Source organism: Arvicola amphibius, chromosome 1 (assembly GCF_903992535.2).
Source record: "Arvicola amphibius chromosome 1, mArvAmp1.2, whole genome shotgun sequence".
In the NCBI taxonomy this organism is placed as follows: Eukaryota; Metazoa; Chordata; class Mammalia; order Rodentia; family Cricetidae; genus Arvicola; species Arvicola amphibius.
The window spans coordinates 62253496-62266841 of NC_052047.1; the positions used below are offsets into that span (position 1 = coordinate 62253496).

The 13346-nt window shown below is 43.1% G+C and overlaps 2 protein-coding genes across 3 annotated transcripts in view; one reads left to right on the forward strand and one right to left on the reverse strand.

The window, feature by feature from the left end:
• The window catches only part of Stk32b (serine/threonine kinase 32B), a 243030-nt gene that overhangs the window by 64330 nt on the left and 165354 nt on the right, over nt 1–13346 (forward strand). The window lies entirely within an intron of this gene.
• LOC119812681 (ADP/ATP translocase 2-like) lies at nt 2551–3467 on the reverse strand. Its single transcript, XM_038327521.1, has one exon. The coding sequence runs from the start codon at nt 3450–3452 to the stop codon at nt 2556–2558; it is 897 nt and encodes a 298-aa protein (XP_038183449.1). The 5' UTR covers nt 3453–3467; the 3' UTR covers nt 2551–2555.

Genomic DNA, 13346 nt, shown 5'->3' on the forward strand with positions numbered 1-13346 from the left:
TGGGTACTGACAGGCATTTTCCTGGTGAGCGGTGGCCTAGGTGGAGTAGGAACTCATTGTGCAATGGCATAGATGAACAGATGTGTGGACCAGCATGCCCGGGGAAGCCCCATTCTGAGATAGAAGACTTCTCCATAAGCAGACTTTTCTGGATTTTTCTGCTTCTTTTTGACTTGTGAATCCCAGACAGACTTTTTCACATAGCTCTTCTGAAATGCAGTGTTGAAGATCAATTCACTGAGGATGTCAATGATTTGATAGTGAATTCTGCCAGTCTCGACATACCCACACGCATCCTGAAGAGCAAAGGCAGCCTGACTTTTCATGCCTCTTCAGTACACATGTACACAAGTGTTAGCTGTTTATACCGTCAAATGAATTGCACCACTTTTTTATTAATGTTTTCTTTTTAAAATTGTTTTTATTGAGCTATATATTTTTCTCCACTCCCCTCTCTTCCTATTCCCTCTGATTCCACCCTCTCCCATGATCCCCATTCTCCTAATTTACTCAAGAGATCTAGTTTTTTTCTACTTCCCATGTAGATTAGATCCATGCATGTCTCTTTTAGGGTTCTCTTTGTTGTCTAGGTCCTCTGGGATTGTGACTTATAAGGCTGGTTTTTCTTTGTTTTATGTCTAAAAACAATTTATGAGTGAGTACTTATTATATTTGTATTTCTGGGTCTGGGTTATCTCACTCAATATGCTGTTTTCTAGATCCATCCATTTGCCTGCACATTTCAAGATGCCGTTATTTTTTTCTGCTGTGTAGTACTTCATTGTGTAAATGTACCACATTTTCCTTATCCATTCTTCAGTCTAGGGGCATTTAGGTTGTTTCCAGGTTCTGGCTATGACAAACAATGCTGCTGTTAACATAGTTGTGCACATGTACTTGTGGTATAAATGAGCATTCTTTGGATATATACTAAAAGTGGTGTTTACTAGGTCTTGAGGAAGGTTGTTTCCTAATTTTCTGAGAAATCACTACACTGACATCCAAAGGGGTTGTATCAGCTTGCATTCCCACCAGCAATGCAGAAGTGTTTCCTTTACTCCACATCCTCTCCAGCATAAGTTGTCATCAGTGTTTTTGATCATGACCATTCTTAGAGGTATAAGATGGAATCTCAGAGTTGTTTTGATTTGCATTTCTCTGATGGCTAAGGATGTTGAGCATTTCCTTAAGCGTATTTCAGCCATTTTGGATTCATCTGTTGAGAGTTCTCTGTTTTGGTCTGTACTCCATTTTTTTGTTATTGAATTATTTGTTCTTTTGATGACCAATTTCTCGAGTTCTTTGTACATTTTGGAGATCAGCCCTCTGTCCAATGTGGGGTTGGTGAAGATCTTTTACCATTTCGTAAGCTGCCATTTTGTCTTTTTGACCATGTCCTTTGCTTTACAGGAGCTTCTCAATTTCTGGGGGTCCCATTTATTAATTTTTTCTCTTAGTTTCTCTGCTATTAGGGTTATATTTAGGAAGTGGTCTCCTGTGCCAATGCATTCAAGTGTATTTCACATTTTCTCTTCTATGAGGTTCAGTGTGGTTGGTTTTATGTTGAGGTCTTTGATCCATTTGGACTTGAGTTTTGTGCATGGTGATAGATATGGATCTGTTTTCATTCTTCTACATGTTGATATCCAGTTATGCTAGCACCATTTGTTGAATATGCTTTCTTTTTTTCATTTGATTTTTTTGCTTCTTTGTCAAAAATCAGATGTTTGTAGGCATATGGATTGATATCCAGGTCTTTGATTCAATTCCATTGGTCCTCCTGTTTGTTTTTGTGCCAATACCAGGCTGTTTTCAGTACTGTAGCTCTGTAGTAGAGTTTGAAGTCAGGGATTTTGATTCTGGAGGATTTGATGCCTCCAGAAGTTCCTTTATTGTACAGGATTGTTTTGACTATCCTGGGTTTTTTTTTGCTTTTCCATAAGAACTTGAACAATGAAAAGGAGGACATAACAATGTACATAGAGAAAATCTAGAGATCATCAGGTCATATTTTGAATACCTGCACTTTACAAAACTGAAAAACTTAAGGAAATGGACTATTTTCTGGATAAATATCACTTACCAAAATTAAATCAAGACCAGATAATCAAATTAAATAGAACTATAACTGCTAAATAAATAGAAACAGTCATCAGAAGTCTCCCAATCAAAAGAAGTCCAGTACCAGATGGTTTCAGTTCAGAATTCTACAAGATTTTTCAAAGAAGAACTAATATCAATACTCCTCAAATTGTTCCACACAATAGAAACAGAAGGAACATTGCCAAACTCTTCTTTTTTTTTTCTTTAGATATTTTTTTATTTCTTCAATTTTTATTACCAGGAGTGACTGAAATAAAAAATATAATTGAGTCCCATCATTATTGTCATTATGGAAATGGCTTTAAGAGAAAACTGGTCAGATGAATATTATTGCTTCCCACTTTTTCAACTGGTAAATAGTTGCCACTGATAAAACAGACAAGCCCACCAGAGAATCTGTCCAGAATGTTCAAGATATGGTGTAGTATACAACATGCCTGTTCTCGGCATAATTATGTGTACTTCTTGATCTCATCATACAAGACAAGCACAAAGGCACCACCCATGCCCCTGAGGACGTTGGACCATGCACCCTTGAAAAAGGCCTTGCTTCCTTCATCACGAGCAATCTTCCTCCAGCAGTCGATCGTGCCTGTATACATGATGTCAGTTCCTTTGCGTCCTGACTGCATCATCATACGACGGCGAACCGTGTCAAAGGGATAGGAAGTCAAGCCAGCGACAGCAGTGACAGACTGTGCAATCATCCAGCTGATGAAGATATGAGTGTTCTTGGGATCTGGAAGCATTCCCTTTGCAGTGTCATAGATGCCAAAGTAGGCAGCTCGGTAGATGATAACGCCCTGGACTGACACATTAAAGCCTTGGTACAGGCCCCTAATCCCATCAGATTTGTAGATCTTAACCAGGCAGTCACCAAGGCCTTTGAATTCCCTTTCAGCTCCAGCTTTGCCCACATCAGCTGCTAGACGGGTACGGGCAAAATCAAGGGGGTACACAAAGCACAAGGATGTGGCCCCAGCGGCACCACCTGATGCCAGGTTCCCTGCAAAGTAGCGCCAAAACTGGGTCCTCTTGTCCACACCACCCAAAAAGATCTGCTTGTATTTATCTTTGAAGGCAAAGTTGAGAGCCTGGGTGGGGAAGTATCTGATGACATTGGCCAGGTTACCACGCCAGAAGGACAGGACTCCCTGTTCCTTGGGGATACGAACCACGCAGTCTATAATGCTCTTGTATTGCTTATCTGCCGTGGTTTGCTTGCTGGCATGCTGCACCTGCAGCAGCAGCTTGACCCGCTCGATGGGCGCTACCGCCGTCTTGGAGATGGCCGCGGCCACTCCACCTGCCAAGAAGTCCTTGGCGAAGGACACAGCTGCATCTGTCATGTTGAAAGAGAAAGAAAAGGCAGAGGAGCGCGGAACGGGACTAGCTTGACAACCGGCTTTGACTCCCGGACTCTGGGCCCAAACTCTTCTTATGAGGCTACAATTACCCTGTTACCCAAACCACACAAAGACATTACTAAGAAAGAGAATTACAGACCATTCTCACTCCATGAACATTGATGCAAAAATACTCAATATAATACTGGCAAACCAAATCCAAGAACACATCAGAAAAATCATTCACCATGATCAAGTTGGCTTCATCCCAGAGATGCAGAGATGGTTCAGCATACAAAAATCTGTCAATGTAATCACTATATAAACAAATTGAAAAAAACCCTACCTGATCATCTCATTAGATGCTGAAAAAGCCTTTAACACAATACAACATCCCTTCATGATAAAGGTCTTGGAGAGAGCAGGGATACAAGGAACATACCTAAACATAATTAAGGGAATATACAACAAGCCAACAGCTAACATCAAACTAAATGGAGAGAAACTCACAGTGATCCCACTGAAATCAGGAACAAGACAAGGTTGTCCACTCTCTCCATATCTATTCAATATAATTCTTGAGGTCCTAGCTAGAGCAGTAAGACACCAAAAGGAGATCAAGGGGATACAAACTGGAAAAGAAGTCAAACTCTTACTGTTAGCTGATGATATGATAGTTTACATAAGCAACCCCAAAAATTCTACCAAGGAACTTCTACAACTCATAAACACCTTCAGTAATGTAGCAGGATATAAGATTAACTTGAAAAAATCAGGAGCCCTCCTGTACACAGATGGTAAATTGGCTGAGAAACAAATCAGAGAAGCATAACCCTTCACAATAGCCACAAATAAAATATCTTGGAGTAACTCTAGCCAGACAAGTGGAAGATCTGTATGACAAGAACTTTAAATCTTTGAAGTAAGAAATTGAAGAAGACGCCAGAAAATGGAAAGATCTCCCGTGCTCTTGGGTAAGTAGAATTAACATAGTAAAAATGACAATCTTATCAAAAGCAATTTATAGATTCAATGCAATGCCCATCAAAATCCCAGCAAAATTCTTCAAGGACCTCAAAAGAATTGTACCACTTATTAACTGAACAGGCCCTGGCCTTTTTGAGCCATAGGGGCTTTCAGTGTACTGGCAGACCACCAATGTTTATAGAAGGGGCTTGTCTTTGTGTTCCATCTCTGGGCAAATAAAAGATCCCCGTGAAGTTGCCACTGCCAGAAGGCAGTTGGTTCAACAGTGTTGCTGACCATCCAGCGCAAATGTTATCCTAGAAACACTATTCCTTAGATCACTAGTTGTGAAGGCTGGTGTGCGCCTTCCAGTAGATTTTATCAGCAAAGCTTCCATCTGCACAGAGTTGTATGTCCTGGTTACTGTTTGTCAACTCGACACAAACTGGACTCACCTGGGAAGAGGGAACCTCAACTGAGGAATTGCTTCCATCAGATTGGCCCCTGAGCATCATCTTGATTTATGTGACAAATTCTAGTTCACTGTGGAAGGTGCAACTTCTGAGCAGGTTATCCTGGATTGTATAGGAGAGCAAGCCAGTAAGCAGTCAGAGTCTCGGCTTCAGTTCCTGCCTCCAGGTTCTTTCCCTGACTTCTCTGGATGATGGACTGTAACCTGTAAGCTGAAATAAGCCCTAAACCCTTTCCTTCCCAGGTTGGTTTTGGTCAGTGTGTCATCACAGCAACAAAGCTAACCAGGCAGGTGGTTTTACCTATTTCCCCTCTCTTGTGTTTTGTGGATCCTTGCTTTACTGAAAAGGCTAAAGTCCCCATGATGAGTTGAAAAATCACGAGGACGGGCAGTTCTGATCTGTCCTTGAGGTTTTTCTTCTTTCATGTGTATATATGTGCATGTGGTGTACATCCATGAGTGGGCACATGGGTGGGTGCACGTGTGTCCACATGTATGTCAAGGACTGAGGTTGCCATCAGGAGTCTTTCTCAATCACTTGACCTTGTTTGCTGGGGCAGCATCTCTCAATTGAACCCAGAGTTCACTGATATAAGACTAATGTGACAGTCAGCTTGCTCTGGGGATCCCATGTCTCCATTTTCTGGGTGCTAGAAGTACTGGTGGGGACCACACTCACCTAACTTTTTTTTATGTGCTCTGGAGATCCCAACTCTAGTCCTTATGATAGACTCTTGTGATAATGTAGCTCCCTCCCTTCTGTGGCTTTGTTCCTGAGCTTTTTTTTTTTGTTTTTTGTTTTTTTTGAACTTTGTTCATTTGTTTATTTTATTTTATTTTAATTTTTTATGGTTTATTTTTTATATTTAAAAATTTCCATCTCCTCCCCTCCTCCTCATAGGGAACCCTGATGGCTCCTTGGCCTGGAGAGGGAAGGAGGGGGGGTATGGGTGTTCCTGAGCTTTGTGGGGAGAGGCTGATGTGAGAATAAAATCATCTCTAAGTTGTCCAGAGATTTCCTTTACCAGATCAAGCGTCCCCTTCCTGCCATGAACAGGGCTGTGACAGGCCCATGTCACAGGGGCTATGAGAGAGTTCACAAAAGACCAGATTGATGGAAAAAAGGATTTGATGAGAGACGTTAGAAGGGCTGAAGCTGTCAGTTCCCAGAGAATGGGCGGAGCCCTGAAGGCTGGGAAGTTTCTCTGTAGATTGTTATAAGGAGAGTGGTCCGGTTTCATCAGAATGACAGCTTTGAGGGGATTTCTAAGGGAACGGTTATCTGTGTGAACATCAAAATTCAGATGGTCAGAGGCTTCTTTTAGGGTGGATTTTTCAGTACCAGCTGACCGCCCTAAGTTGATTGCAACCTGAGTGTGTTACGCTAACCCTCTTTAGAGGTAATAGTCCCGCACAGAGGCAGCAGTAGCCTTGCCTTGATCCCAATCTGCTAAGAGGCCCAACAGCCTTGTCCTGAGGCTGGAAGGTCAGCATAGACGTGTACCCCAGGCTAGTATCCATAGCTTGAAACTCTGGGGCAGTGTTTGTGTTGAATTGTCACATGTTTTTCTTGAAATAGCTACACCGTGTCTCTCATTTGAGAGTGACATTTTTGGCTCTCAAATTTTAAAGCAACCTCGCATAATTCAGACAAATCCCAGTTGGATGTGCAGTTTAAGCTTTTCATATATCACTGGCCATTGATTGCTAACATCTCACTACAGATGGCCATCTCCTGGTCAGCTGAGCCTAACATCCAACTCTGCTTCCTGACTGTGGATGCCATGTGACCATTTACCTCATGCTTCAGGCACCATGTTCCCTACCATGATGAGCTATATACCCACAAACTGAACCAAAACAAATCCTTCAAAAAGGTTTTGTTAGGGATTTTGTCACAGCAGGAAAAAGGTAGTAACACAACTTTGCCATTCCTATCTGTGTCTTTACTGATTTGGAGATGGAGTTGGCCATCTATTCTGAGACAAATATGACCCTGGGTTGTCATTTCTTCCCACAAGTCTACCACTGTGTGCATCTTGCTTCTAAAGGACTACAGTCCCGGGCAGCCCCCCCCCCCCCCCACTGTTATGCTCTCAGGATGAATAGAGCCCATTATTGTGAAATGACTTCTCCATCTCTGCTAATATTTTCAGTTCAACTTTTATTCTCTAGGATCAACATAATCATTGTCATCTATTTATGCTACTGTTTACATTGCATATATTTTATTTATTTTTATTCTGCCTTCACATTAAAAATAAACACTGTGCAGACAGCCCATAGTTAGATCTTTCCTTTAAAAGTCTATTTCACAAACTGCCTTTTTAGTTGGACTGTTCATTCAGTCTGTGGTTGATAAAATTCTTGGGACTGTTTGGCCTGTATCTAGTGTGTTTTTCTGATTTTCTTTATCTTCCCTCTTTTTGTTCTTCTCTTTCTATCCTGTATGTTTCAGACAAAATATTCAGAACTTCCTTTTCATTTCTCTAGTGAGGCTATAACCACACTTTCCTGCACTATGTTGTTTAATTGTTGCTCTAGGGACTCACTGATATGGGATTCCCCACTGTATTCTGTGAATACCATTGGTTAATAAAGAAGCTGTTTTGGGCCTGTGATAGGGTAGAGCAGAGCTAGGTGGGGAAAACTAAACTGAATGCTGGGAGAAAGAAGGTGGAGCCAGGAGAAGCCGTGTAGCCCCGCAGGAGCCTGAAGGAAATTTACTAGGTAAGCCACAGCCACATAGTAATACACAGATTAATAGAAATGGGTTAAATTAATATGTAAGATTTTGCCAATAAGAAGCTAGAGCTAATGGGCCAAGCAGCAAATTAATTAATACAGTTTCTGTGTGGTTATTTCAGGATTCTGAACAGCTGTGAAATGAGCAAGCAACCTTCCTTCTACAACTCACATCTCACTTACTTCACAATATTTACCCGAGATACAGGGACACAGCAATGCTCAGGCCAGTCTCCACCCTGTCAGCCTTTCTACTGCAGTTGTCAGATGTGCTGTGGTTTCTCAAGTTTTAAATCTCTACAGATGATATTAGGGTTTGTTTTTAATTTAAATTATGTACTGCTTTTGTCTCCAGCCTTTCAGAAACTTTCGTTTTAAATATTTCATTAACTTTTTGGAGGCTGTGTTATATTATATCTAGGCGGAAGCTTCTGCTTTAAAAATAATTTCTTTTGTGCCTTATATTTCTTCTTTTTCCATTTATTTGGGCCATATTGGCCTCCATATCACACAGCGATGTTACAAAACTGCTTTTTTTTTTTTTTGGTTAGCTCATGCTTTCTTCTTACATCTTTTATTTTTACATTTCTCCTTTCTTGTCTTTGTTTACAGCAATTTTATATTTTTAAATATTTCCCATTTTCTTGGTCATGTCATTATTGCGCTTCCCCATATTTTTAAATTGCTGTTCCAGGGTTTAGAACACACACATATTTACTGTGTCTCACAGTCTGCACAGTGTTTCCTCTTACATAAGATCCAGAAATGCTGAACTTGACCCTCTTCCATTACTTACTGCTGTACTGAACGTGGCCATACGTACTGAACGTGGCCATACGTACTGAACGTGGCCATACCTCCCACTTCTTGACCCATCCAGTGTGCACAGGCTGCCTCCCACGCATGGTGAGTGCTGCTATGTCCTAGAATGTTTGGATTAATTCATATTTTATAACCGTCTTTTAGTCTTCCTTATAGGAGGCTGCTTGTTCATTTCCCAGCTGCCCAGACTCCCAAAATAATCACACAGAAACTATATTATTTAAGTCATTGATTGGCCAATAGATTAAGCATATTGCTAGCTAGCTCTTACATCTAGAATTAACCCATTTCTATTATTCTATATTTTACCACAAGGCTTGGGGCCTACTGGCAAGGTTCCAGCTGGCAGCTTGCAACTTTCCCCTCTGGTGGCTATATGACGTCTCTTCACTCCGCCTTCTTTCTCCCAGCATTCAGTATAGTTTTCCCCACCTAGTTCTACTCTGCCCTATCAACATGCTAAGGCAATTTATTTATTCATTAACCAATGGAAGAAACACATATACAGAAGGACTTCCCACACCAAGTCCCCTCCCTTCATGTTTTGTTTTGTGTTGTTTTTTGAGGCAAAGTCTCAGGTAACGGAAGTATTAATATGGAATATTAATTCTGTAGCTTCTGTAGCTGGATGACCAAGAACCCTTGCCCCTGGTCTCTCCAGTGCTGGAATGCCAGGTGTATCCCACCAGGCTCAACTTTAAAAACTTATTTTCATGGCTCATATTTCCCCCTTTTCCATTTATTTGGACTATATTGACCATTAGGGAGTTAGCTCAATGAGCCCTGTGCACCGAGCCTCTTGTGTGGGCATGATGCTCCTGTCCTTTTTATTTCTCTACTTCTTGTTATCTTCCCACTACACGTTCTCTTTGGGGGAGGGGTCTGTAGACCTGGAACAGAGAGTGTGCCATGCCAGAGGCTCCTCATCTCTGAATTTCTCAGAAGAGTTGTGGCCCAGAAACCTAGGAGGCTTCCTCTTGACCCCATTGATGTCAGCTGAACTTAACAGCAAGAACCCAGCTGACACTTAAGAACCCTGCTGCCATTTCCCACCTTGATGTGCCCATTCTATGGCTCAAAGAACCTGGAGATACATCTTCCCATTACAGCACAGCTGGAGTTTCAGGGCTTTCTTCTGTGGCCTCCTGTCATCGACAGTTTGGGTCTTGAACCCTCTGTATCTCTTTGTGGCATGCTGTTAGGCATGCTAGCATGTGGCATTGCGAGCTTTCAAATTGGCCTTGTCCAGTTATCCCTCGGCAATGTCTACTTCACCCTGTCCTGCTGTCTGGCACATGATCTGCTTCTTGGCACCTGTTGTCTTGAGTATTGATGTCTTAGAAACTCACAGTTACAGTTCACCTTTTAGAACTCCCATGCTTCCTGAAGTCTATTTGTAAGTGAGTGTGTAGCAATGTCTTACAGGAGCTCAAATTCTTGGGAAATACACATTAAGCTCAGGTGACTGGGCTGAGGTTGGCTTAATTTCAGGCACTATCCGGTGGCTTTCTTCTGATTGAAATACCGAATTATGGCCACCTTTGTGGTTAATGTTGATTAAGTCTTGAGGATGCCCTTAGCTGTGGTGGAACCAGGCTGCCACACACAGGGCGAGACCCTTCTCACAGGGATTGCATGCTCAGAGCTTTGCTCTCTGCCTCATGCAGGCTGCCTGCCACCATTTATTAAGAGTTCATCATGAAGGATGGCAATGCCTGGCTATCAGCAGGTGCATACACACACGAATAAGCAGCGATCACATTTCACACACACTCCAGAAGCAGTCTCTCCTCCCATGTGCCCCTAAAGTAAATAGCTTCAGATTACTGACTTGAGAAAGAATTTAAGGAAAGAACCCTTTTGGGTCTGAGTTCTGGGGTAGTTGAGATATAGCAGATGGGTTTCTGAACACTTGGTAAAAATACTTTAGATTTTGGGTGAGACTGCCTTGTATTGGCTGTAGTCACCCGGGACAGTGAGTGAACAGACACACTCAGCTTGGGGGTCACGTTTCTAACTTAGATTGGGTATGAAGGGTCACAGAAGGTGCTCCCATACTGAGCTTCCATTGCTGGTCAGCACACTCCTTCTTATGGGAACAACATCCCTCCCTTCAGGAGTCCAGAGAGCTGTCAATCACCATCTTTGTCATGTGCCGCTGGAGATGGGTTGGACCTGGCCATGGGCTGAAGGCTGAAAGGCTTGCACGACTCAAGCCCCAGCATTGATGGTTCTTCAGTTGAATCATCCCTGAAGTATCAGAAAACAGGCTGACTGCGTGGGTGGCCATTTTCCCCACAGTGGATAATGTTTAAGGCTTTTCAAACGGGGGAAAGAATGAGGCTCCAGGCAAAGAAACAGACAGATGCAAGTTGGGGGAATTGTGAGTCAGGTGGGCAAGCCAAGCACTGGTCCGGTAGCACCTCATTGGCTTGCCCCAGTCTGGGATCTGTTGATGACTCCAGTCCCTATGGGTTCCCTTTGACCTCTGATGACTGAGCAACAGAAGCAAGTCCAGGGGGGAGGTAATCCCTTGGGCATGGACTTGAACACCAACAGGGTTGAGTTCTGTTCAGGTAAGGGTGGAGAGAGCCTGTGGGAAAAGCAACTCAGGAGTTCCCCTGGCAGTGCCATTCATGATGGGCCTTCTATATGAGGACTGCCAGATTGATGCCAAATAAATCAAACTTCTTAGCCTGGCCAGAGGCAGCCTTGCATAAAAATCACAAAAAGTGGCCTGGAGTTACATGATAATAGCCCTCTATGCTCCTCAGAGGGAGATTCTGGATAAAGCTGAGCTGGCATTGTCCGGATGATAACCCAGACTCAATGTTGCCTTGTGTTATGCACAGAGACAGGCACTCCCCATACACAAGCCCAGGTCAGCTCTCTCAGTCCCGGCTGCCCGCTCTGCACAGCTGTGTATAAATGCAATGTGAAAAAAACACTTGATTAGAAGCAGAAAAACCAGCTTAGCATTCAGACAGCAGCAGGTCTGCCTAAGACTGCTGTGGCAAGGACCCTGCAGGTGCAAAGGCCCGGAGGCAAGCACAGAGGTGTCTGTGGGCACATGATACCCCATGTCTACCTGATGCAAAGAACTGTTTCTAGCAGGCAGGACTCAGAATATGTAGTTGCTCTGTTCAGGAAACTATGTCAGTTAATTAAGCTGTGAAGCAACATTTTGTGTATGAGCATTGGCTGGCAGTTTTGGCCCAACCACAAGCCTCTGGGCAAGACGCCGGACTTCCCCGGATGCTGTTCTTATGTCAGAATCCTTTTTAGAAAGCTTGAAGGAGATGCTTGCATGAGCTGCCCTTGTTCTCCCAGACATAGCGAGGAAGGATGGAATCCATTTGTTTACAACGAAATATTTATTCCTTTCATATTAATTAGTGCATTTGGGTAGAGGCATTCTTGGAGGAGACTGTGGTTTCAGGAAATGACTTAATAAGTTGTTAATTGCCACAGGAGATGTGGGCTCTCTCACAATGCCTCCAAGCTCGGCCTGGGGCCAATGACACTTTCCTGACAAAGATACTCCCTTCCCCAACCGGAAGACAGGCCTCCCTGCATATCCACATCTTTGTCATTGTCCACAGTGAGTGATCCCTTGCATTCAATCTAGCTCACCCTACAGGACACTAGGGGCACAGGCACAAGACATGGATGTCCCATAACACCCCGTCATTGTCAGAGACAAGGTATATCCTTCAAAGGTAAGCCCTTATTATATTGATCTGCTTCCTCCAGTCAGGCCCCATCTGCCTACAGTGCATTCATCTATGAAATCGCCCATAGGTTAACAAACTGATGAGATTAGAACTGTCAGGGTGCAGTCACTGCTCCATGACATCACTGTCTGGGGATCAAGTCTTAACAAACAAGTCTCTGGGGGCATTTTATATTTTCACCAACATACCATACCCTGAGTCCATTATGGAGGGAAGTCAGGGCAGAAACTCAAGGCTAGAACCTGGAGTCAGGAACTGAAGCATAAAGCATGGAGGAGCATGGGTTACTGGCTTGTTCTTCATGACTTGTTCAGCCTGCTTTCTTACAGCACCAGGACCACCACCCAGCCCAGGGTGGCACCATCCCAAGTAGACTGAGCCCTCTCATAGCAAACATCAATCAAGGAAATGCCCCACAGGCCTGCCTGTGGTACTTTGTCAATTGAGTTTCTTCTTCCCATATGTATCAGGATGCCCATCTGTATGTTGTAATGATGTCTTATTACCATTGGTTCATAAAGAATCTTATTTGGCCAATAGCCAGGCAGAATATAGCTAGGCGGGAAATCAAAATAGAGATAGAGAGAGACAAAGGGTGGAGTCTGGAAGATACCAGCAGTTGCCAGAGAAGCAAGATGTGGTAACAAGCCACAGGCCTCATGGTAAAATATATAATAGGAATGGGTTCATTAAAGTTGTAGGAGTTAGTTAGTAATAAGCCTGAGATAATAGGACAAACAGTTTGTAATTACTATTAAGCCTCAGAGTGGTTATTGGGAACTGGTGTGCAGGAAACTCCAGTCACAGTCACATATATAACTAGCTTATGTTAAGATGACGTAGAACTGTTCCGCACTGCAATAAAGCACAAAACTCTGTGAGCTGTGTGTGCTCTCTCTTTAGGGATGAAAAGTTAGCAGGTATGAGCAGAAGTGGCCTCCACAGCTTCCCATGCACACTGGGGAATAGACTCCAAAGGCAGAGTTCTGGGCCTGGATGACTGACAGTGCATGCGCTGTGGTTCTTCAGAGATGTAGATTCAATAGATTGTGGCACACTCAGAAAGAGCTTGGTCAAGGAGTTGGTTCAGAGGGTTAAGAAAGCCGAGAAATGGTAGCACACAGGAACCAGGCACAGCAATAGAACTGGTAAGTGGTG